Consider the following 22,465-nt stretch of genomic DNA (forward strand, 5'->3'; position numbering starts at 1 on the left):
CCTGCATACTAATCTTTTATGATTCATGAACTAGGACACCCAGCTCCAGAATGGAAAAATAAGAAATAATTGTCAATATTTAACGTTTTTTTCATCTCTAATAATTTATGACCTGGAGCAACAAGACTCCACAGATTCAACTTTGAAACAGTCTGGGCAGGAGAGATTGAGCGCCATTGCAGGAACATCAGCCTTGCATTATGAGACTAAATCATCCAGCAAATTGTAGCAGTTCTCAATTCTTCATTGCCACAAGTTGATGGATGAGTTAGACATTAATAATGCATTAAATTTGCTCTTAGTTTGCCAGCAAACTTTGGCCCAATAACACACGAACAATCAAATACCTAGAAGTCTGAAGCCATTGTTTTCACCCCTTGTTCCAAACTCTGTCCCCAAGCTACCGACTCCATCCCTCTCCCTTGAAACCGTCTGAGACTAAGCCAGTCCGTTCTGAACCTTAAACCAGTGTTTTTCAAACTTTTTTTGCATGGGACCCATTTTTACCAACCAACCATCCTTCAGGACCTTTGGCGGCCAACCTTAGCAACCCATGCCGGCTGGCGTTTGTGACCCACGCCAGTTGACCCTTGCGACCCATGCCGGCTGATCTTTGCAACCCACCATTTTCAATTATCTTTAATGTGACAGGTGAGCCTGCTGGATCCTCACAATGTCATATGCTTTGTTACTCAATGTTACATTTCTTTTTTTTAGAACACATTTAGAGTGTCCAATTCATTTTTCTAATTAAGGGGGCATTTAGCGTGGCCTGCACATCTTTGGGTTGTGGGGGCGAAACCCATGCAAACATGGGGAGAATGTGCAAACTCCACACGGACAGTGACCTAGAGCCGGGATCGAACCTGGGACCTCGGCACCGTGAGGCAGCAGTGCTAACCATTGCACCACCATGCTGCCCTTCAATGTTACATTTCTGATAATGACTTCAACTGATGATTTAAGATCTCACCGCATCCGTTGAAAAAATTCAAGAGGTTTGTCGTCGAACCCGCAATGCCTTCTGAAGTTTTGAGAGTTTTAAACTTTCATTTGCCAGTGCTTCCTTGCATATAACACACGGGGGGGGGGGGGGGGGGGGGGGGCGATTCTCCAATATGGAGCCCAAGTGTTTGCGCCGTCGTGAACGCCATCGCGTTTCACGACGGTGTGAACCGTGCCCGGGTATGACCGATTCTGCCCCCCATGAGAGGCCAGCATGGCACTGGAGCGGTTCATGCCACTCCAGCCACCTTTTGTGGCACCCCGCGCATGTGCAGCTGGGCCGCTCCAACCTGCGCATGCGCGGGAGACTTCTTCAGCGCACTGGCCCCTACTCAACATGGAGTTGGTGTTCAGGGGCCGGCCGTGCCAGAAAGTAGGCCTGGGGGGGTAGAGGCCAGCCCGCCGATCGGTGTGCCCTGATCGCGGGCCACATCCCATCGGAGGCCTCCCCCGGTGACGGAGCCCCCCTTCCCATCCCTACAGACCCCCCCCGACCATTCATGGCGAGTTCCCGCCGGCAGCGACCAGGGGTGAACGGCGCCGGCGGGACTCTGTCGTATCGTCACGGCCGCTCGGCCCATGCAGGCCGGAGAATAGCCAAACGCGCTGGCGCAAATGGCACCAATTCTCCGCATCTCGGAGAATCGCGCGTGGCGTCGGGGCGTCGTGGCGCGGTTGCGGCATTTCTCCGGCCCAGCGCGGGGCTCGGAGAATCGCCCCCATGAACTTTGAATCCTTATTTGAGTGGCGCAATTAATAAACCCACACCTCACGTAATCATCTTTATGGTGCTTTGTTCCTGTTTTCATTTTCTTCATGAAATGTTCACCAGAGACCCTGGATTGATACCAGCACTGCTGGCAGCTACAAAATGGAGGAATCTCTACACCGCCCAGAACTCGTGACTTTAGTGAACGGGCATGTGATCTGCTCTCTGATGTTGTTTCCAGTGGAAGGACACTGAAGGAAGGACCGTTTGCTGAATAAAACTGTCCCTGGACAGCGCGCTGACGTTAGGAGGAGGTGATCCACCCTGCTAGGCTCTGGGCCTGCGCAGTGCTTCATCCGACATGTATGCACGGGATGGCCGGCAATCTCAAAGGTCCATCGCGGCTGGCAATTTTAAAAAGCCAGTTGCAGCCCTTTGGCATTCCTCCCACGATCGACATCGTCACGACCGATCACGCCGCAACCCTCCCAAAAATCTGCCCATGACCCATCCGCAGGTCGCATCCCTGAGTTTGAAAATGACTGCCTTAGACCATAAGATCTAGGAGCAGAATTAGGCCATTCGACCGATTGAGTTTGCTCCACCATTCAATCATGGCTGAAATGTTTCCCATCCCCATTCTCCTGGCTTCTCCACATGAACCCTGATCCACTTATTAATCAAGAACCTCTCTATCTCTGTCTTAAAGACACTCAGTGACTTGACCTTCACAGCCTTCTGTGGTAATGAGTTCCACAGATTCACCACCCTCTGGCTGAAGAAATTCCTCCTCATCTCTGCTATACAGGATCATCCCTTCAGTCTGAGGCTGTGCCCTCGGCTCCTAGTTCTTCCTACAAGTGGAAATATCCTCTCCACGTCCACTCTATCCAGGCCTCGTAGTATCCTGTAAGTTTCAGTAAGATACCCCCTCATCCCTCTAAACTCCAACGAGTACAGACCCAGAGTCCTCAACCGTTCCTCATGCAACAAGCTCTTCATTCCAGGGATCATCCTTGTGAACCTCTGGACCCTCACCAAGGCCAGCACATCCTTCCTTGGATACAGGGCCCAAATCTGCTCACAACTGTGCTGTCACATTTGATCACGAAACTGGTTTTAGACCACAGAACCATGCCATCTCTAAGACCGACTATTTCCACCTCCTAAGCATTGTTCCACTTTGTCCCCATCTTAGTTTAAGTGCTGCTGAAACCCCCATCCATGTCTCACTTACCTCCAGGCTTGACTAATTCAATGCACTCCTGGCTAGCCTATCACATTTTACCCTCCAAAAACTTGAATTCATCCAAAACTCTTGCCTCAGAGTTTTAACTCATGTCTTAACTCACAGCATTTGCCCGATCACACATTTGTTCTCTGTCCTCCTTTGGCTCCCAGTTAAGAAACGTCCTGATCTTAAAATTCTCAGCCTTAATTTCAAATCTCTCCATTTCTCTGTAAACTCATCCAACCCCACAAAACCCTGAGATATCTATGCTCCTCAAATTCTCACCACTTGTGCATTCCCAATTTTAATTAGTCCGCCACTGGTAGCTCTGTCTTCAGTTTCCCCAAGATTTAGAATTCGCTCCCTGGGCCTCTCCGCCTCTCTATCTTTCTCCTTTAAGACACTTCTTAAAGGTGGAGCAGGGAGTGCAGGAGGCGAAAGAGGCCGGTGTTTTGGCCTTTGCGTCCCTAGTAGCCCGGCAGAGGATCTTGTTGGATTGGAAAGATGCGAGACCCCCAAGCGTGGAGACCTGGGTCAATGACATGGCGGGATTCATTAAGCTGGAGAGGGTCAAATTCGCCCTGAGGGGGTCGGTACAGGGGTTCTTTAGGCGGTGGCAGCCTTTCCTCGACTTTTTGGCTCAACGATAAGGTACTAGGTCAGCACCAGCAGCAACCTGGGGTGGGGGGGGGGGGGGGGGGGGGGTTCAGAGGGGTATTGTTTATGTTAATTGAATTATTGTTAATTTATTTTGTTGTTTATTAGGTTTGGGGGGGGTGGGAGGGGGGGGGGTCGTTATATGCGTGGTTACGGGTGCCGGGGGTGTTTATTATTGTCATTTAGAACAGTACAGCACAGAACAGGCCCTTCGGCCCTCGATGTTGTGCCGAGCAATGATCACCCTACTCAAACTCACGTATCCACCCTATACCCGTAACCCAACAACTCCCCCTTAACCTTACTTTTTAGGACACTTCGGGCAATTTAGCATGGCCAATCCACCTAACCCGCACATCTTTGGACTGTGGGAGGAAACCGGAGCACCCGGAGGAAACCCACGCACATAGGGGGAGGACGTGCAGACTCCGCACAGACAGTGACCCAGCCGGGAATTGAACCTGGGACCCTGGAGCTGTGAAGCATTGATGCTAACCACTATGCTACCGTGCTGCCTCTATAACATTATTGTTATTGTTCTGTTGCTATACATTTTTCAAAAAATTTCAATAAAAATTTTTAAAAAAAAAAAAGACACTTCTTAAAGCATATTTCTTTAACCAACGTTTTGGTCATTTGACCCAATACCTCCTCATGTGGCTCAGTGTCGTACTTTGTTTTATAACCTTCCTGTGAAGCGCCTTGGGATGTTTCAATATGTTAAGAGCGCTGCTTAAACACCAGTCTTGGTGTTGAACTGGAACACTGCCATTTGTGTTTTGAATGCAATCAATCAGTTGGTCATTGCTGCCACCTTGTGGATTATTCCTCAACTTGCATCATTGAACTGCCCACTGTGGTATACATCCGATTTCGTCCATTTAACGTATTTATGTGAAATTCTTACATGCGCTGTTTGATGCGGTCATTAAACTGTTTAAAGTAAATGGATTAATACTCTCGGGAAGTATAAGGTGGGCTAACTATTACACCTTCAAAGGAGTGACCAATTTGCTGACATTTACAGTGCAGAAGGAGGCCATTCGGTCCATCGAGCCCACATGGCCCTTAGAAAAATGACAGAAACATTTTCAAAACTTGTAGAAGCCGTTCCAGTATAGGATTAAAGCATCACTTGAATTTGCCACTACCTGTGCAAAACTAGCATTTTCAAAAAAATAGTAACACTGGCAATCAGCAACATAAAGTTAAGTGATATATAGAATCAGGTTTTGAGTTTATGCTGTTAATTAACCCAAATTGTCTAGGCAGTACTATTTTTAAACAATGGAATTAACAAATAAAATTTCTTAAAATAAATAAAATAGAGGGTGGCCCGGTAGCACAGTGGTTAGCACTGCTGTATCACAGCTCCAGGGTCCCAGGTTTGATTTCCGGCTTGGGTCACTGTCTGCGTGGAGTTTGCACTTTTTCCTCGTGTCTGCGTGGGTTTCCACCGGGTGCTTCAGTTTCCTCCCACAGTCCAGAGATATGCAGGTTAAGTGGATTGGCCACGCTAAATTGGCCCTTAGTTTCCAAAGGTTAGATGGGGTTACTGGGTTATGGGGATCGGGTGGAGGTGTGGGTTTAATAGGGTGCTGCTCTTTCAAGGGCAGGTGGAGACTCGTTGGGCTGAATGGCCTCCTTATGCACTGTAAATTCTATGAAATTAATGAATGCTAGCTCTAATGTACAATTAAAAAACCCAGGCTGATCTGTTCTTGGTTTGGCTGAATTCAACAATTATGTCCTGGGACTCTTTGCTGGCATGAGGGAGAGTAAGATCTGTATTACCCTCTCTACCTAGCTCTACCTCAACACAATCTCTCTCGACCCTTTCGCTGCCTTTGCTTTGTATTGTCAGATTCACATCCAGTGCTGATGAGCTGTAATTTCCTCCAGTTGAACACCGGGAGGACCAGAGCCATTGTCCTTGGCTCCTGCCCCAAACTCTTCCTCAGCTACTAATTCCATCCCCTTCTCTGGCTGCTGTCTCATACTGAATTGGACAGTTTGCAAGCTCAGCATCCTGCTCGACCTGAGCTCTGCTTCCAAACCCATATCCTCTGCATTGCAAAGATCACCTACTTCCATCCCTGTAACCAGTGGCGGACTGGGTCTAAAAATATTGGTTGCCAGGAGACAAAGGGGGCCCACCCACAACTACAATGCTATCATTTAATTTTCATAACAAATAAATAACATTTTCAAAAAATACATATGGAAAAAAGGGTACAATTAAAATGTTTGTGGAAAAAATGTGTATTTCTTAGTAATTACAGTGTACATGTACTGTACATATTACTGGCAGTAGATACCAAATGTAAATACAGAATGTTATAATTGAATTTTTTATTTTTATTTTTTATTTTAAGTAATTGGTTGATATTTTTAAATAGTTTACTGCACAATTTACACATTAACAGATAGTTCAAAAGCACAATAGAGCATTGCATGCAGTCCACTATATTAAGAGCAATCGTTTGTGTTCGCTAGATGATTGTGTGAATCTGCCAATAATTGCTTCTGCATCCAATTCATCTAACAATTCCTTTTCAATGGATAGCAACATGTATGATTCCAAATTTTCCTCAGACAGCGAATTTCTTAACCTTGTCTTTATGATCTTTAGCTTTGAAAATGTCCTCTCACATTGGACTTGAGTAACTGATAGTGTGCAGATGACTTTATAAAGTTCATAAAGGTTATCATATGCCTTGTCATGAAGTCTGTTGGATGCCAGAATTTTTAGTACACACGATGGGCAAGTGCTGCAAATTTTACAATTGTTGCAACTGGAATCCATATTCTCACCATCATTAAGCAACAGCTTTAATACATCAAAGTTTGAAGCAAAAGAAAACAATTCCAATATTACTTGATCTTTGCTGATTTGTGGAAACAGTTTAATAATACCTTCCAATGCTTCATCTTCAAGGCCCTTCTCTGGAATAGTTTTAAACTTTGCTGGGTCCAAGCAGGACAATTTCTTTATACAACTGTTTGTGTTGTACAAAGCGTGATTCTAGTGACTGGACAATGCGATCCATTATTAGGTTAAACACATTTACTCGAAAATCAGCTAGAGAATCTGAGGAATTTCTTTTATCATCAATAAGCTCATCTGCCATTCTTTTCTTCTTCCTCTGCCTCTTAACTGGCAATGCTGTTTCCAACACATCAATTTCCAATGTTTGATTTTCACCAATATTCATCTGTGAAATCCTGTCATTACATTTATTTACAAATTCCAAAGCCTTGCTGTGAACATTATCAAATGTTCTTGTCTGTTCCTTCAACTTTGTTGTAGCTGAATCTACCAAACTCCTTGCAGTAAACATATCTAAACCACTTGTCTGTAGATAAATTGATAACAGGGTTGTAGTTTCAAATATATACAAGTAAGTAAATGTTGCCAATATGGTTTCAAACTTTAGAAGACTTTGAAGTAAAACATTTGCTTCATGTTTTGCTTTTGCATCAAACTTTTCTGAATCTTGTATCATTGATAAGCATGTCAATAGATTTACGAAAGTACTGGCAGCGGCATCATCAAAACGTCCAAATATAGTTGTTGCTGCATTGGATTTTCCTGACCATCTGGTCTCACCAATTAGCTTTAATCGTTTCATTTTTTCTTGTCCTAGATGTTTTCCAACAACTTCTATCCATACAGCCATTCTCTTGTATGATGCTTTCACAAAAGTTGCTATATTCTGGAGCAAATTAAAAAAAGAAACTGCAGGCACACAACATTTTGTTGTTTCAGTTATCACCAAATTCAAGACATGGGTAAAGCACCATATATGAACATGTTGATCAGCCACATCAGCAATTTTACTTTGTAAACCATTATACTGGCCATGGTAGCTTGCAGCGCCATCTGTGCTATCAGATAAACATTTTTGGGGGTCAATTTTAAGATGCTGTAATATTTCAATCAATAGATCAAAAAGTCCCTGTCCTGTACCATTATTACTTGGCACAACTGAAAGTAGTCGCTCACAGATAATACCTTTAAGCACATACCGAATAATAATGCTAAACTGATCGATGGATGAATTATCTTGTGTTGAATCAACCTGAATAGAATAATATTTTGCTTGAGAAACTTCATAACTAATTCTTTCTTGTATCATATTCTTCATCATTTTGATTAACATGTTTATAGTTGTTTTACTCAGGTATGTAACAAGTCCGCCATGGCCTTTACTTTGAGCCTTTCCTTGTTGCTCTAATCGTTTGATTCTTTGTTTAGACTTGTTTTACACTGCAGAAACGTGAGCTGCCATAATGTTTTGCCATCAACTGCACTGTAGCTAAAAAATTGCCATGATTCAGAACCTCATTATCTAGAGTGTAGGCCGATTCATTTCTGTGACCTCGAAAAGGAAGTGCTTGCTTGCCTAACATCTTTATGATGTCTATAATCCTCATGACAATACTTCTCTGCTTCAATACTTCTTCTTTCCTTTAAATTAGTGATGCTGCAAAAACGTTATCTAAGGTGCCATCATTAACCACGCTGATATATTGCTGAGCATTTCTGACATGTGTTGTTGTTGATTCATGTAAAGTCAAGCTCTGGCTAATACGCCAGTAGTCACTAAAGCCACATACAAAGGGTGATGGATTACAAGTGTTGGGAAACTCAAAGGCTAAGCAGTATGAACAATATAAGCATCTATTTTCTTTGTTATATGTTAGCCATTTTCTTGGGACTGAGTCATTCATAATTTTCCTCTCATACAAACGAGCATCAAATGGCAGATCATCAAGTGGCTGAAGTGGATGTTCAGCAAAAAACTGTTTTAGCTTTGCTCGTGATGGATATTGGAAGATTCCAGTAATTGTTCTTTAATTTTCTTGCATAGGTTCATTTACAGGATGTGCTTCAGAAACCAAGTCATTTATGCTTGAAGGAATATCTGATTCCCTGTCACTAGTTGAAGCTATGTGTTCAGATGTTGCAACTATAGGCAGTACATATACCGGAACAAGGAAGCCAGAAGAAATATTGGGCCTGGGTTGATTAGTAATGGATGCACTTGTATTTGTCTCTACATTCAAAGTAGCTCTTCTCTGTTCTTGTAACTCGCATGTCATTGCATCATCACCATGAGCATTGTTTCTTGCTTCTTGATTATTTGTTGCAGAACTGGATATTGATGTGGATTGTGCTTGTGGTATTATAAACTCTGTAATAGGCCTGCATCGCTTGGCTGATTCCTTCCTTTCTGCTTCTTTTTGTTCTTTGCGTTTTAGTGACCCAGATTTATGCTTTTTCTTTTCCATGCTGGTAGAGGTAATACTGTATTCCTGAAATAAAAACTTAATTAAAAATAGCCCACATTGGGATAAATGAATATTGATGATTGCAAGAATAACTTGAAGGAACGCCAGATAAACCCCTACTTGATAAAAAATATAAAATAACTTATTTACACTTCAATAGGCTATGTTCATTAGTCAATACTACAGTGGCCTATGCAGCTTTCGAAGAGGAGACAATCCACTGTCCAGTGTTCATACCAGCAAGCAACTGAGACAACTGTTGAAACTTAGAAGTTTGGTCCGACTATAGTAAGACATTAAGAATGGTCCCACGACCAAAGTTAACATGTTCAGTTTGATACCAGTGTAGTGTTATAAGTCGCAACCCTTTGAATTTACCGATCATGGCTTATCACTTCAATACCTTTGACCTCATGATTCACGGTCAAAGGTACCGCTTCTCCTTTTGGTGACCTCACGACCCTATGTACTGCTTGATATCCTTTCAAGTTGCCGACCATCTCAAATCACGAACTGTAACTTTATCTTTAAATTCACACACCCTTGCTGTAAACGTGGATTTCCAACTATGTCCGACCCGGGTGAACCAGCTCCCCTCACCCCCCCCCCCACTCCTTTTCACATTCGTTTAACACTGCTTCGTTCCTTCATACACTGAGTGATTATTTGTTTGTTTCTTTATTGCATTTTTATTTGGTATTGCTCTTTTTTAAAACAATTATATTTTATTAAGTTAGAATATAAATCTCAGGAAAGAAGTTGGAGATTTATTTATCTCATTAATTATAATTTTTAAGGGCCCTTCAGAGATTCACGGGCCCCTTCTTAGCTCTCCGGGCCCCGGACCGATGTACTGGCTGAACCAAGACTACTGCTTGATATCCTTTGAAGTTGCCGACCATCTCAAATCACGAATTGTAACTTTATCTTTAAATTCACACATTCTTGCTGAAAACATGGAATTTCCTTAATTATGCCCGACCCGGGCCCCCCTATTCCACATCCTTCCACTACCTCCCCTGCTTCGTTCCTTTCCATGCACTGCTTATTTGTGTCCTGTTCTCTTTTTTTTCTTATTCCTTTTTATTACTAAAACAGTTGTCTGTGTTTGTTTCTTTATTGCATTTTTATTTGATATAGGGGGCCCACTTCATCAGGGGCTGACTTGCAATTGGGCAAGCTGACACCCTGGCCAGTCCGCCACATCACCTGCGAGTGCCCTGTTTCAATCCATCTGCTGCCGAAGCCCTCGTTTCTGCTTTTGTTATCTCCAAGCTTGATTATTCCATTGCTCTTCTGGCTAGCCTCCCAGCTGTCGCTTTCCATGAACTTGAGCTCATCCAAAGCTACACTGCCTATATCCTAACCTGTGGCAATTTCCATTGGAATATAGCATCTTTAGCACAACACATCGTCTTTGAAGGCTGTATGGTGAATGGGAACTGCATATCCATTAGAAAAAGGAAAATATGTAGCACTTATATTCTTAACATTTCCAATTTTTAATTGTTTTCACATGTTCTTTTGCCCAGTGCATTAATGCTTTTACTCACTTAACCTTTTTGCATCTTTGGTTAGCTCAGTTGGCTGGATGGCTGATTCATGATGCTGAGCATCAGCAGCAGCATGGGTTCAATTCCCGTACTGGCCGAGGTTATTCAAGAAGGCAACTCCTTCTCAACCTTACCCCTCGCCTGAGGTGTGGGATCCTCAGGTTAAATCACCACCAGTCAGCTCTCAAAGGGGAGAGTAGCCTCTTGGACTGTGGTGACATTTACATTTATCTTTAAATCTATACACTCCTAGAACTGCTTAACATGTTTTGTCTGTTTGCAAGTGGCACTTAATTACAGTGAGTTCATTATTTTTCTTTTGTTCAGCTTTATTCACTTCAGGCAGTTATCACATTTTGTTTGCATTTATGTAAAATAAAAAAACCTGTGTTTCTATCGTAGCTTACCTGACCTCACCGAACTCCTAAGTGCTTTACAGCTGATTAAATCTAGTCTTGATGTAATGTAGGAAAATAGTTATTTATTTCAGTGAGGTTTGTTTCTGTTCATTTTTCCTTCATTGTGGCTCAACAGGTAGCACACTTGCCTCTGAGTTAGACAGTTGCAGGTTCAAGCCCTGCTCCAGGAATTGAGCACAAAAATCAAGGCAAAAACTGAAGGGATCATAGAATCATAGAAACCCTACAGTGAGGAAGGAGACCATTCGGCCCAAGAAGCCTGCACCGACCCTGCGAGCGACCACACTACCTAGGTCAAATCCCCCACTCTATTCCTGCAACCCCACTCTAAGGGGCAATTTAGCATGGCCAATCCACCTAACTGAACATCTTTGGATTGTGGGAGGAAACCGGAGCACCCGGAGGAAGCGCACGCATACACGGGGAGAACGTGCAGAGTCCACACAGAGAGTCACCCGATTTTGGAATCGAACCCAAGTCCCTGGCACTGTGAAGCAGCAGTGCTAACCACTGTACCACCCTTGCTGCACTGTCAGAGGTGCCGTCTTGCAGGTGAGCTGTCAAACTGTTGATTGTGAATGGTGTTGTGTTGTATCTTTTCGTTTTCTATTCAACTTCCTTTTGTCAAATGTACTTTTTTGGGTACAAAGTATTTTTTTCAATGAATTATTACTTATTTACGTTTTTCTCTTTCTTCCAATGTGCTAGCCTTCCATAACGTTTCACATTTTTTGAGTGTTTTCAAAGTAAAGCTTAGTTAATTTGAGTTAATATTTGTTCATTTACTCATTCATTCAATTGCCGCTCACAACCTGGCTCTGGCCCCGCCCACTGTCTCACTATGGCCCCGCCCCACAGCCTGACTCTGTCCCCGCCCCAGTCTGGCTAGCCCCACCCACTTTCTGACATCGGCCCCGCCCACGGCCTGATCAGCCCCGAGGGTCTGGCCCCGCCCATACTTTGCCTGTGGCCCCGCCCCCTGGCCCTCTGGCAGTGCGGCTGCGCAGTCCGGCTGGGCCGGCGCTGGGACGATGCGGCTCCGCTCTTCGTTGTTCGCTTGTTGCGGCCTCTTAGTGCAGCTTTTCGGGATGGCCATCTTCATGCGAGGCTTCTTCCCCGCTCCCGTGAAGTATTTCGGCTCTGTGAAAGCCAAGCTGTCGGAGACGCCTGGAGAGCCCGTGCTAGGTAACCGGGGTGGCGGGCGCCGGGCCGGGTGGGCCACACCGCCCTCTGCACTGCCATCAGGAGCAGGAAGCTCGACTGACAATCCGCCCTCAGAGTCACACCGAGGCCCACAGCGGCCTCGCCATGTTTCTTCTCAGTGCCCTGCCAGTGGTGGTCAGTGCCCTGCCAGTGGTGGTCAGTGCCCTGCCAGCGCTGGCCTTTGTCCTGCCAGTGGTGGTCAGTGCGTCTAGTGGTGGCCAATGTCCTAGTAGTGGTTCCTGGTGACCAGTGCCATGTCAGGGGTGACCAGTGTCCCAGCACCCTGTATTGCAGCTAATGTTCTGCCAGTGCCTTGGATTATGACTGGAACCCTGCTAGTGTAGCCAGCACCCTGCCAGTGTAACCAGTGTCCTTTCAGTGAAGCCAGCACCCTACAGCCCTGCTGGTGCCTGTATGTAACAGCTCTCTCTGTCATTCCATTGTTATACAGTCCAGCTTCCCATTAGAACGGACACCACACTTGCTGCTTTGCTCTGATATTCCTGTGCAACTCTCATGCTTGTGAAAGTTATTATTTGTTGGGCTCGTATTGCCTGGGCTAGGAGATTGAGTCTGGTATTGGCTTGCTTGGCATTTGAGGGAATTGAAGGGTTTGTGGGAATTGTCTTCAGAAACAGCTCATTGATGTTAAGGACTTGCGGAGAATGAGGCTCCTATCTACTTCGGACTAGATCCAGACACAGAGAGGGCGACACGGTGCAGTGGTTAGCACTGCTGCCTCATGGCGCTGAGGACCCGAGTTCGATCCCGGCCTCGGGTCACTATCTGTGTGGAGTTTGCACATTCTCCCTGTACCTGCATGGGTCTCACCCCCACAACCCAGGGTAGGTGGATTGACCAGGCTAAATTGCCCCTTAATTGGAAAAGTAAAAAAAAAACATAGATTCTGACACAGTTGCTGCATCACTTATTCTTGACTGATACTGCACATGTTCCTTCTTCCACGTGTTTGATGGGCACCAGACCAAAAATCAGTTGTGTTTATGTAGCTCCTTTGATAACCTGCGTGCCCAAAGTGTTTCACAGCCTGTGGAAAGCATTTGAAGTGTAGGGCTCATATATGCAGGAGAAAGCATTGATTTGCACCAGAGCTGAAGGATGCATTTGCAGATGGCACTAAACACTGGTACTGTCGACTAAATAAACATGGAGTAGCACTAATGAGATGTGAAGACGAGTCCTAGCTTTGGTGGTATCTGTCTTCCTATTCTTTATCTTATTAGTGTATGAAGAAAATAACACTGCCCTTATACTTTACCATAACTCAACAGCTAAGTCTAGCTGGCTCAATATTGGGAAATTGAGCAAAGTGCTGTTCAGTTGGCTGAAGTGCTGATGAGCAACAAGATTACATGACAGGCAAAGAGGACAGACTGGTATTTTTTACACATCATGTACAAGCATTGTTCAACTTCTCTTTGAGCTTCTGAAATGTCGCATTTTGTGCCTGAAGCTGCTCAACTGTTTAAAGATCTGGGGCGGAATTCTCCTACCCGCCAGCCCCGTTTTCCAACGTGGCATGTCACCGCCGGCAATTTTCCATTCCCGCAGTCGGCCAATGGGGTTTCCTATTCCACGCCATTGGGAAACCCGCGGGAGGGGGTGGCTGCTGGCGAAGCGGAGGATCCCAGCCGACGGAGAATCCTGCTGCTGGTGTGTGATGTTCAGACTTTTCTATTTTTATTTGACTTAATGCATTTGCTGGGTTTTTATTCCATTTCAATCCAATGTTTTCTGCCATTTTAAATTTTCAAACCAGTTTGTAATTTAAAATTTAGAGTGAGGGAAGATTGAGGGCACCTTTAGGGGAATCCTTTAAAACCGCTTGGGCCTTAGGAGAAAAAGGGTTATACAGTAAGTCTGCGAAACCTCTCTTTATAGGCCAGCCAGCTGGACATCATTGGTTGGAGTGGATGACATCCTGAAGGAATTAATTATGCAGTGGAAAAATGCAGAAAAACGAGGAAGTCCATTTTTTCTTCGTGGAATAATGATGCTTGAATAAGTTCGTACAACAGTAGTCTGAAATGACCTCAGGCATATGTCCTATTTGAACAAGCTCGGTATGGAGTAACTGAGAAGTGGCTTTAAAAGGATAGTTGCAGTTAGCTACTGAATATTACATTGTGCTGCAGATATCAAAGTACATGTGAACAATGCCAGGGAGATGCATTTGGTGTTCATTAAATTAACAAAGTGTGAGTAAAGCATATGTCCGTTCTTTTGACATAGGCCTTACATCCAACTGGACAAGGCCACCATCTCCATTGTTTGGAAGGGTTGTTGTTATGTTGGTTGATGCTTTGAGAGAAGATTTTGTGTTTGGACCAAAAGGAAGGCAATTCATGCCGTATGTACGACATCTGGTTGAGCAAGGTTCCTCACACAGCTTTATTGCTAAAGCCTGGCCGCCTACAGTCACGATGCCCAGAATTAAGGTAACATTTTGAAGACTGGCTCATCATAATATGTTGAAAAATTTACCATTACGTTGGGGCTTATGAAACTCAACTATTCTATTAGTTTTATTTATGGTCTTATCACTTGTAGTGCTGCTTTTTATGTTGTGTGAATCTGATGCCAAATCTCTGTTATTTTACATTACTCAGTCTCCCCCCCTCCCCCCAATTAAAAGTAGAATATGTTTTATTAACCAAGCTCCAATTTACTGATCTATTTTTCTGCAATTCTATTTGCCACTTTTTTGACCCATTTCACTGTGATCATTTCTTGCTTCACGCTGTAGTTACGTTACTGAAAAGTGTAACTTTAAATGAAACAACATTAAGTGAATCAGACTTTTCCATTACAACCAATTTGAAAAGCTTTTGAAAATTTGGATTCTGTAGGACCCTCCCAGTTAGAATTTAAAAATAAACTCTATATCCAGTAATTTGAACACTAAATTATTATATTCGTAAATGGTGGTTCGAGCCTCCAGGACATCTCTGCAGGAGTACCTCAGGGTAGTGTCCTCGGCCCAACCATCTTCAGCTGCTTCATCAATGACCTTCCTTCCATCATAAGGTCAGAAGTGGGGATGTTTGCCGATCATTGCACAATGTTCAGGACCATTCGTGACTCCTCAGATAATGAAGCAGTCCATATCCAAATGCAGCAAGGTTAGACAATATCCAGCCTTGGGTTGACAAGTGGCAAGTTACATTCGTGCCATACAAGTGCCAGACAGTGACCATCTCAAACAAGAGAGGATTTAACCATTGTCCCTTGACATTCAATAGCATTATCATCACTGAATCCCCCACTATCAACATCCTAGGCGTTACCATTGACCAGAAACTTAACTCGTCTAGCCATATAAATACTGTGGCTACCAGAGCAGGTCAGAGGCTAAGAATCCTGCGGTGAATAGCTCACCTCCTGACTTCCTAAAATCTGCTTTTCGTCTACAAGGCACAAGTCAGGAGTTTAATGGAATACTCTCCACTTGCCTGGATGAGTGCAGCTCCAACAACACTCAAGAAGCTCAACACCATCCAGGACAAAGCAGCCCGCTTGAGTGACACCCCTTCCACAAACATTCAAACCCTCCACTACCAGTGAACAGTGGCAGACGTGTGTACTATCAATAAAATGCAGTGCAGGAACTCACCAAGGTTCTTCAGGCTTCACCTCCCAAAACCGCAACCTTCTATAAGGACAAAAGCAACAGATACCCAGGAACCCCGTAACCTGGAGGTTCCCTTTCAAGTCACTCACCATTCTCACTTGGAAATATATCGCTGATCCTTCACTGTCACTGGGTCAAAATCCTGGAGGTCCCTCCCTAACAGCACTGTGGGTGTTCCTACACCTCGGGGACTGCAGCCGTTCAAGAAGGCAGCTCACCATCCTTGCAAGGTCAACTAGGGATGGGCAATAAAGAAAAGCAAAATTACTGCGGATGTTGGAATCTGAAACCAAAAAGAAAATGCTGGAAAATCTCAGCAGGTCGGGCAGCATCTGTAGGGAGAGAAAAGATCTAACGTTTCGAGTCCAATGACTCTTTGTCAAAGATAACAGACAGAGAAAGTGGGAAATATTTATACTGTGGAGTGAGAATGAAAGATGAGTCATAGCCACAGAAATCCAGGGAAGCCGGGTGCTAAAGACAGTCCCCAGAGAGAGATGTGAAAGACAAACAGCAGAGAAACTGACATCAGAGGGTAAACTCTGACAAATGTAGATGTGGGGGAGGGGAAGGGGAAGCAAAGTGAAGAAAGGTGCAGGAAAGGTGGATAAGATGGGGGGGGGGGGGGGGGGTTAATATATACTACGAAAGACAAGAAAGAAAGAAACAGCAAAAGACAGTTAAAATGAAATGGGATGAAAACAAATGGGTCAAGCTGGGGTAGAGCTAATCATCTGAAGTTGTTGAATTCGATATTGAGACCAGAAGGTTGTAGCGTGCCTAACCGGAAGATGAGATGTTGTTCCTCCAGTTTGCGTTGGCAATAAATGCTGGCCTAGCTTGCGATCCCCACATCCTGTAAAATGAATTTTTAAAAAAGAAATAAAACTATAAAAGAAATCTGTTTACTATATCTACTTGCCTCCTGCTCCACCTCTCCTGCTTGCTGCTCCTCTTGCAAGCTGACCCTCCCAAGTCGCTGCCGACTCTTCCTCTGGCCAACCGTGCTGCTGGCCGATCCTCTTGCTCGCCACTTCCCACATCTGAACCCTTGCTGCGGTCGGCCAGTGGGAGGGTGGGTGAGTGAGAGAGTCCACCCCAAAACGGTGCCGATTGGGTCAACTGACCCTCTCCTACCTGCCATGAAACAACATTAATGCAAATCCACAAGGCTAAACATTCATACTGACACCAATAAAAATTCAAAGTTAATGAAATTAACTTAAAACAGTGCAACTTAAAGCAAGGACTTTCTGTATCTTATCGCCCATCTCCTTGCAGCTTTCGTTAAACAGTATACTCTGTTATTTTCTCAAAGGTTCAGCTTTTGCAAATTCCTGCTGGCTGTCAACCCATGCTGTTTCAGCTGAGCATTAATTGTATCCTGCATTATGCTCTTTGGAAGCTTACCAAAGCTTGGGTGGCTGACTGTCATATAAATAGCTGGTTTATTCATCTCTCCCTTTTTGAACATCGGTGTTAGAATGGCAAATCACCAGTCCTTTGATACATCTTTGATATGAAAGATTCTGGTTAAGGTCTTTGCTAATTTCATTTTACCTTGTCTCAGCATTGCACATCATATGGTATATGGGGCTGATGCATTTTGTGTTCCACCAATTTATTTTGTGTATTACTTCCCTATCTAAATTTCTCCTATCTAACTGCTCCAACAACTTGCTCTTGTACCCTTTTCTTTTCACTTTTGTGTGACACATGATCTTAAGTGCTCATCTCTGCCATTAATTCACCCTCCCTAATAGAACCTCCTTTTTCATCCTCACTTGGCCCTACCCTTACTTAACCATTCTTCCTTTCACATGTTTATAAAATCCTTTATTTCTTGTTGTTACCAGCCAATCTATTTTGTATCCACGCTCAGGCTAATCGTTTTTGCTTCCTCTCTATATTTTCCACATTCCACTCCATTTTCATGTGTATTATGAACTGTACAATTGTCAAATGCCTTTTAAAAAAATCAGATTTTAACCTTAATTTTTCGAGTTAACCAAGGAACCTTTTGAATACTGAAGTTTTGTAAGAAGTTTGGGGTGTATCTATCTATCATTTATGCTTTGCTGACACGCAGCATGAATTTGCAATGATTTGTTACTATCTGTAGAAATCCTCCAGATTATAACCTGATCCTGCTTGTGTAAAAGCAGCCTTTACATGAATACTTACAAGAGTGCATACTCTGCGTGGTGAGAATATTGTGAATGCCCTCTTTCTAGTTGTAAATGCAGATGTCGGGTGCCCTCAGTATTTAAAACAAAAATCTTACTAAAGTTCCCTCAAACCAGTGACAATTTCGTTTTTTAAAAACTTGTTTAATTTTATACATACAAAGTGATGTAGAAGGCAGAGCCAAGCCTACAATTCTCCACAGATTGAGTCTCTGCTTTTCGTTGTATTGCAGAGAATTGCCAACTTTAACATGGTGAAGAAGGGATAGATACCACATTTTTGATGTGGGCTATCAGTTCTTCAAGGCACAGCATTGAAAAGGGTTGGGAGTAGTTAGCCTCTCTAGCTTTTGGCTCGGAATAATGCGGAGAGACCTGACTCTTATTTTTTTTAAAGTGGAGGGCTTAAGACAAACTGTTGCATGCTTGAGGGAATATATTGGCATGGAATTCAAATTAGTTGCTTTCGTTGTCAAAAGTATTTGTTTCAAATCTTTGACTATTTGCAATAGTAGAATTTTAACTCTTGATGATGTAGTTGAGGACAAATTTATCGAAATGCTGGAGGTGTTCCAATTTTGATGTTTTAACTGTGTGGGTGTGTCTAGGCAATGATGACTGGCAGAATACCTGGATTTATTGATGTCATCATGAACCTAAATTCTCCTACCTTGTTGGAAGATAATCTGATCTGGCAGGCAAAATCTGCTGGAAAAAGAATCTTGTTCTACGGTGATGACACTTGGATTCGACTGTTTCCCAATCACTTTGTAGAATACGATGGGACGACCTCTTTCTTTGTGTCTGATTATACTGAGGTAAGTATATTTTTGACACATTTTGTGCTGTACCAAATTTTGTTGATTTTCCTCCTAAAACCTATTTTAGATATCAAGGCCCAAAGGTAACCAGTTCAATCCATTGTGCAAAATACATAGTATAAGCACAAAGAGTCGAAGGATGGTTTGGATGTGTGTTAAGTAGATCAATGTGAATAATCACAAAAGATCTTTGATTATAGCGAAATAAATTCCCATTGAAAGGAGTTTCTTTCTGATCAATAAAACCATTAAAAGGAGCTGGAATGAAATAGAGGAAGGCAATGAAGGTTAGAGAGGTATTAGCACCACTCAGGAGAAGTCAAAGAAAGGTTTTATTAGAGAGATGTTTCACTCTGTCCTCCCAACTCCATCAATTCTTATTTTAAGCCTAGAGAAAAGGTTGAAGGTTAGAGGTATATAAAACTAAATTTTAAAACGTTTTCATTTTAAAAGTTTGTAGCAGTTTTAGTTGTGCGAAAACATCTCCTGGGAAAGAACCAAGAGCTTGACCAGAATCTGAAATCTGGTCACAGAGTTTCTAACTGGTGCAACATGGAGTGTTGCATTTTCAGCTGTGTTGTCTTTCAGAAGAGATGGTCAACCAAGGCCGCTTGTGGCAGTTCAAGTGGATATAACAGTACTTACACTGTAGGACAGAATATAGATCAAGAAATAATGGGAGAATGTAAGAATGGGAGATTTTAATCTTCATATAGTTTGGACAAATCAAATTGTCAAAAGTAGCCTGGAGGATGAGTTCCTAGAGTGTATTTGGGGCAATTTCATGGAACAATACGTTTTGGAACCAACCAGGGAATAGGCTATTTTCAACTTGGTAATGTGTAATGAAACAAGATTAAGGCATGACGTTGCAGTGAAGGATCCTCTGGGTAAGAGTAATCATAACATGAGAGAATTTTGCATGAGGGTGCTAAATGTCAGTCTGAAACTAGGTCTTTAAGTTTAAATAAAAGCTACTACAAGGGTATGAAGACAGCGTTGGCTAAAGTGGAGTGGGAAAATAGGTTAAAAGGTAAGACAGTAGAGAAACAGTGGTAGATATTTAAGGAGATATTTCATAACTCATCAAAGATATATTCCATTGTGAAAGAAAGACTCAATGAAAACAATGCACTTTATGGCTAACTAAAGAAGTTAAGGATAATATCAGATTGAAAGAAAAGATATACAAAGCTGCAAGGATTAGTGGTAGCCCAGAAAATTGGGAAAAATTTAGAAACCAGCAAAGGATGACTAAATATATCAGAAGAAATAAATTGGAGCATGAGAGAAAACTAGCAAGAAATATGAACATAGACATAAAATCATCTACAAGTACATAAAAAGGAAGAGAGTACCATAGTTAAGCTGGTCCCCCCAGAGGATGAGACTGGGCAATTAATTATGGCAAACCAGGAAATGGCAGAGACTTTAAACAAATATTCTGTAACTATCATCACAGTAAAAGGCACTAAAAGCATCCCAAGAATGTTGTCCCAACATCCAAGAGGGCGCTGGAGTGAGGCGACTTCTTGCAAGCTGTGCCCAGCTAATACCCTCTAATTCTATCTTTTACTCTCGTTCTATGCTTCTAAAACTTACATTCTGTGGTCTCTCCTTTCTTCCCTATGTACGGTATGCGTTGTCTGTAGAGTATGCAAGAAACAAGACTTTCACTGTATACTTATACATGTGACAATAATAAATCAAATCAAATTGAATAGTAGAAAAGCAGCAGGAGAAAGGGAAGGATAAATTTAAAACCGAAGTAATCACTATAAACAGAAGGTGCTAGAAAAAATAATGGGACTAAAGATTGACAAGTCCTCTGGAACTGATCTGCGGGTCTTATAGGAAGTGGTTGCAGAGATAGTGGATGCATTGGTTGCAAAATCCAAAATTCCCAAGTTTCTGGAAGGGTTCCAGCAGTTTGGAAAACCGCAAATGTAATACCACAATTCAAGAAAGGAAGGAGCCAGAGAGCAGGAATCCATAGGCCAATTAGTTTTATCATCTGTCATTGGGAAAATGCTATCATCTATTATTGAGGAGGTACAGGAAGGACATTTAATAAACCATCATACAATTGGGCAGAGTCAACATGGTTTTGTGAAAAAAAAATCATGTTTGACAAATGTATTAGAGTTCTTTGAGGATGTAACAAGCAGGGTGTATAAAGGAGAATACGTAGGTGGATTTCCGAAAGGCACTTGATAAGGTGCCACATAAAAGGCATAAGATAAGAGTTCATGGTGTGGGAGACATACGAGTTCTTCCAATGTCCAACACTGCTCAACACTGATCTCCCAACAAATTCCTCAAAGATCGTTTTAATTGTTCATTCACCCATTGCCCTTTGTTGGACATTGTGCAAGTTGCCTGCTACATTTGAGTACATGGTAGATGGTTACATTTCTGAAATAATTCATTGGCTGTAAAATACTTTGAGACATTCTGAGAATGCAAAAAGTGTGGTATAAATTAAAAACTCTCTTCATGTAAACTAGTTTATTTATTTCATTTGCTTGATAATTGGCTGATGATTCTGTGTTCAAACTTGGAGCATCTAAAAGTCCTTTTTGATGTAGGTGTTTTCGGCACACTGAGAACAGATTTTATAATGCAGTACCAGAAAACAAAATAGTACGGTCTTTTGGTCATTCTGGGCTAAACCACATGTATCAGTGAAAACTAACCTTTAAACAGCAGTCAAAACAAAACCTGCTGTAGGTTGTATTGGAAATTCATAGTCCTTGCGTGAGGAGGGGGGGGGGGGGACACGACGACCCTGAAACTCACTTAGAGATCGGGGCACCCTTTCAAAATGGCGGCCCAATTTCTGAGGAGCCAGTCTCGCCAGCGAGTTCAGTTCCCCCTTCTAAGTGTGGGCTATAGTGGGACCCAAGGTGTGGGTAAATACCGGTCTGGATCTCACCCAAAAAGCTGGCAAGAAACACCCTGCAAAGTCGTCCAAAATGACACTTAGAAATGTTTTGGTTAAATTGCGCAGCTCATCTTTTTAAATAAATGTTTGCGGCATTTATTATATACTCCAGTACACAGTGCATCTTTTCTTAACAGGTGGATGAAAATGTAACAAGGCACTTGGACACGGTATTAAAAAGAAATGACTGGGATTTATTAATTTTACATTACCTTGGATTAGATCATATTGGCCATCTGGCTGGACCAAATAGTCATCTGGTTGGACGAAAACTTAGTGAAATGGATAGCATTGTTCAGAAGATTCATCTAGCACTACTGTCCAAGGTTTGTGGAGTGTCAGTAGAACTCTCATTTATGCTAAAATGACTAATAAGGCTAATGGAATGCCGGCCTTTATCTGAACGGGGTTGAAATTCAAAAGGGAGAAAGTGGTCCTTCAGTTGTGCAGAACCTCAGTCTGAGCTTACCTGGAGCACTGTTCAATTTTGGACATCAACCTTGATAGATATACCAAATCTGGAGGTCTTAAAGCACAGATTCACCAGAAAGATAGCAAGACTTATTTATTAAATTATGAAGCTTCTTAATTTATGCATCTCCTCCTTGCTTGCCCGCCAATCATTTTCCCTCTAGTCCCTTCTCTTCCTCCCACCTGTTCCCTTCTGTAGATCCTGCAGTCTCCACCAAATCTGTTCTGCAATGGACTTTCCTAGTTTTGTTGTGAATCTGTGGTAGGAGATCATGCGTTTGTGAACAAAGCCAGTTGTGGAATGTAATTCCACATGCCC

At 42.8% G+C, this 22,465-nt stretch overlaps 1 protein-coding gene across 1 annotated transcript in view; it reads left to right on the forward strand.

Annotated features, from left to right (window-relative positions):
* The first annotated feature begins 11,864 nt into the window (after positions 1-11,864).
* The window catches only part of pigg (phosphatidylinositol glycan anchor biosynthesis class G), a 35,317-nt gene continuing 24,716 nt past the window's right edge, over positions 11,865-22,465 (forward strand). Inside the window, 4 exon segments of the mRNA XM_038792587.1 lie at positions 11,865-12,054; positions 14,326-14,531; positions 18,519-18,728; positions 21,813-22,001. Of these exon segments, the coding sequence (XP_038648515.1) occupies positions 11,901-12,054; positions 14,326-14,531; positions 18,519-18,728; positions 21,813-22,001 (759 nt within the window). The 5' untranslated portion in view covers positions 11,865-11,900.

This window comes from Scyliorhinus canicula, chromosome 3 (genome assembly GCF_902713615.1).
Source record: "Scyliorhinus canicula chromosome 3, sScyCan1.1, whole genome shotgun sequence".
In the NCBI taxonomy this organism is placed as follows: Eukaryota; Metazoa; Chordata; class Chondrichthyes; order Carcharhiniformes; family Scyliorhinidae; genus Scyliorhinus; species Scyliorhinus canicula.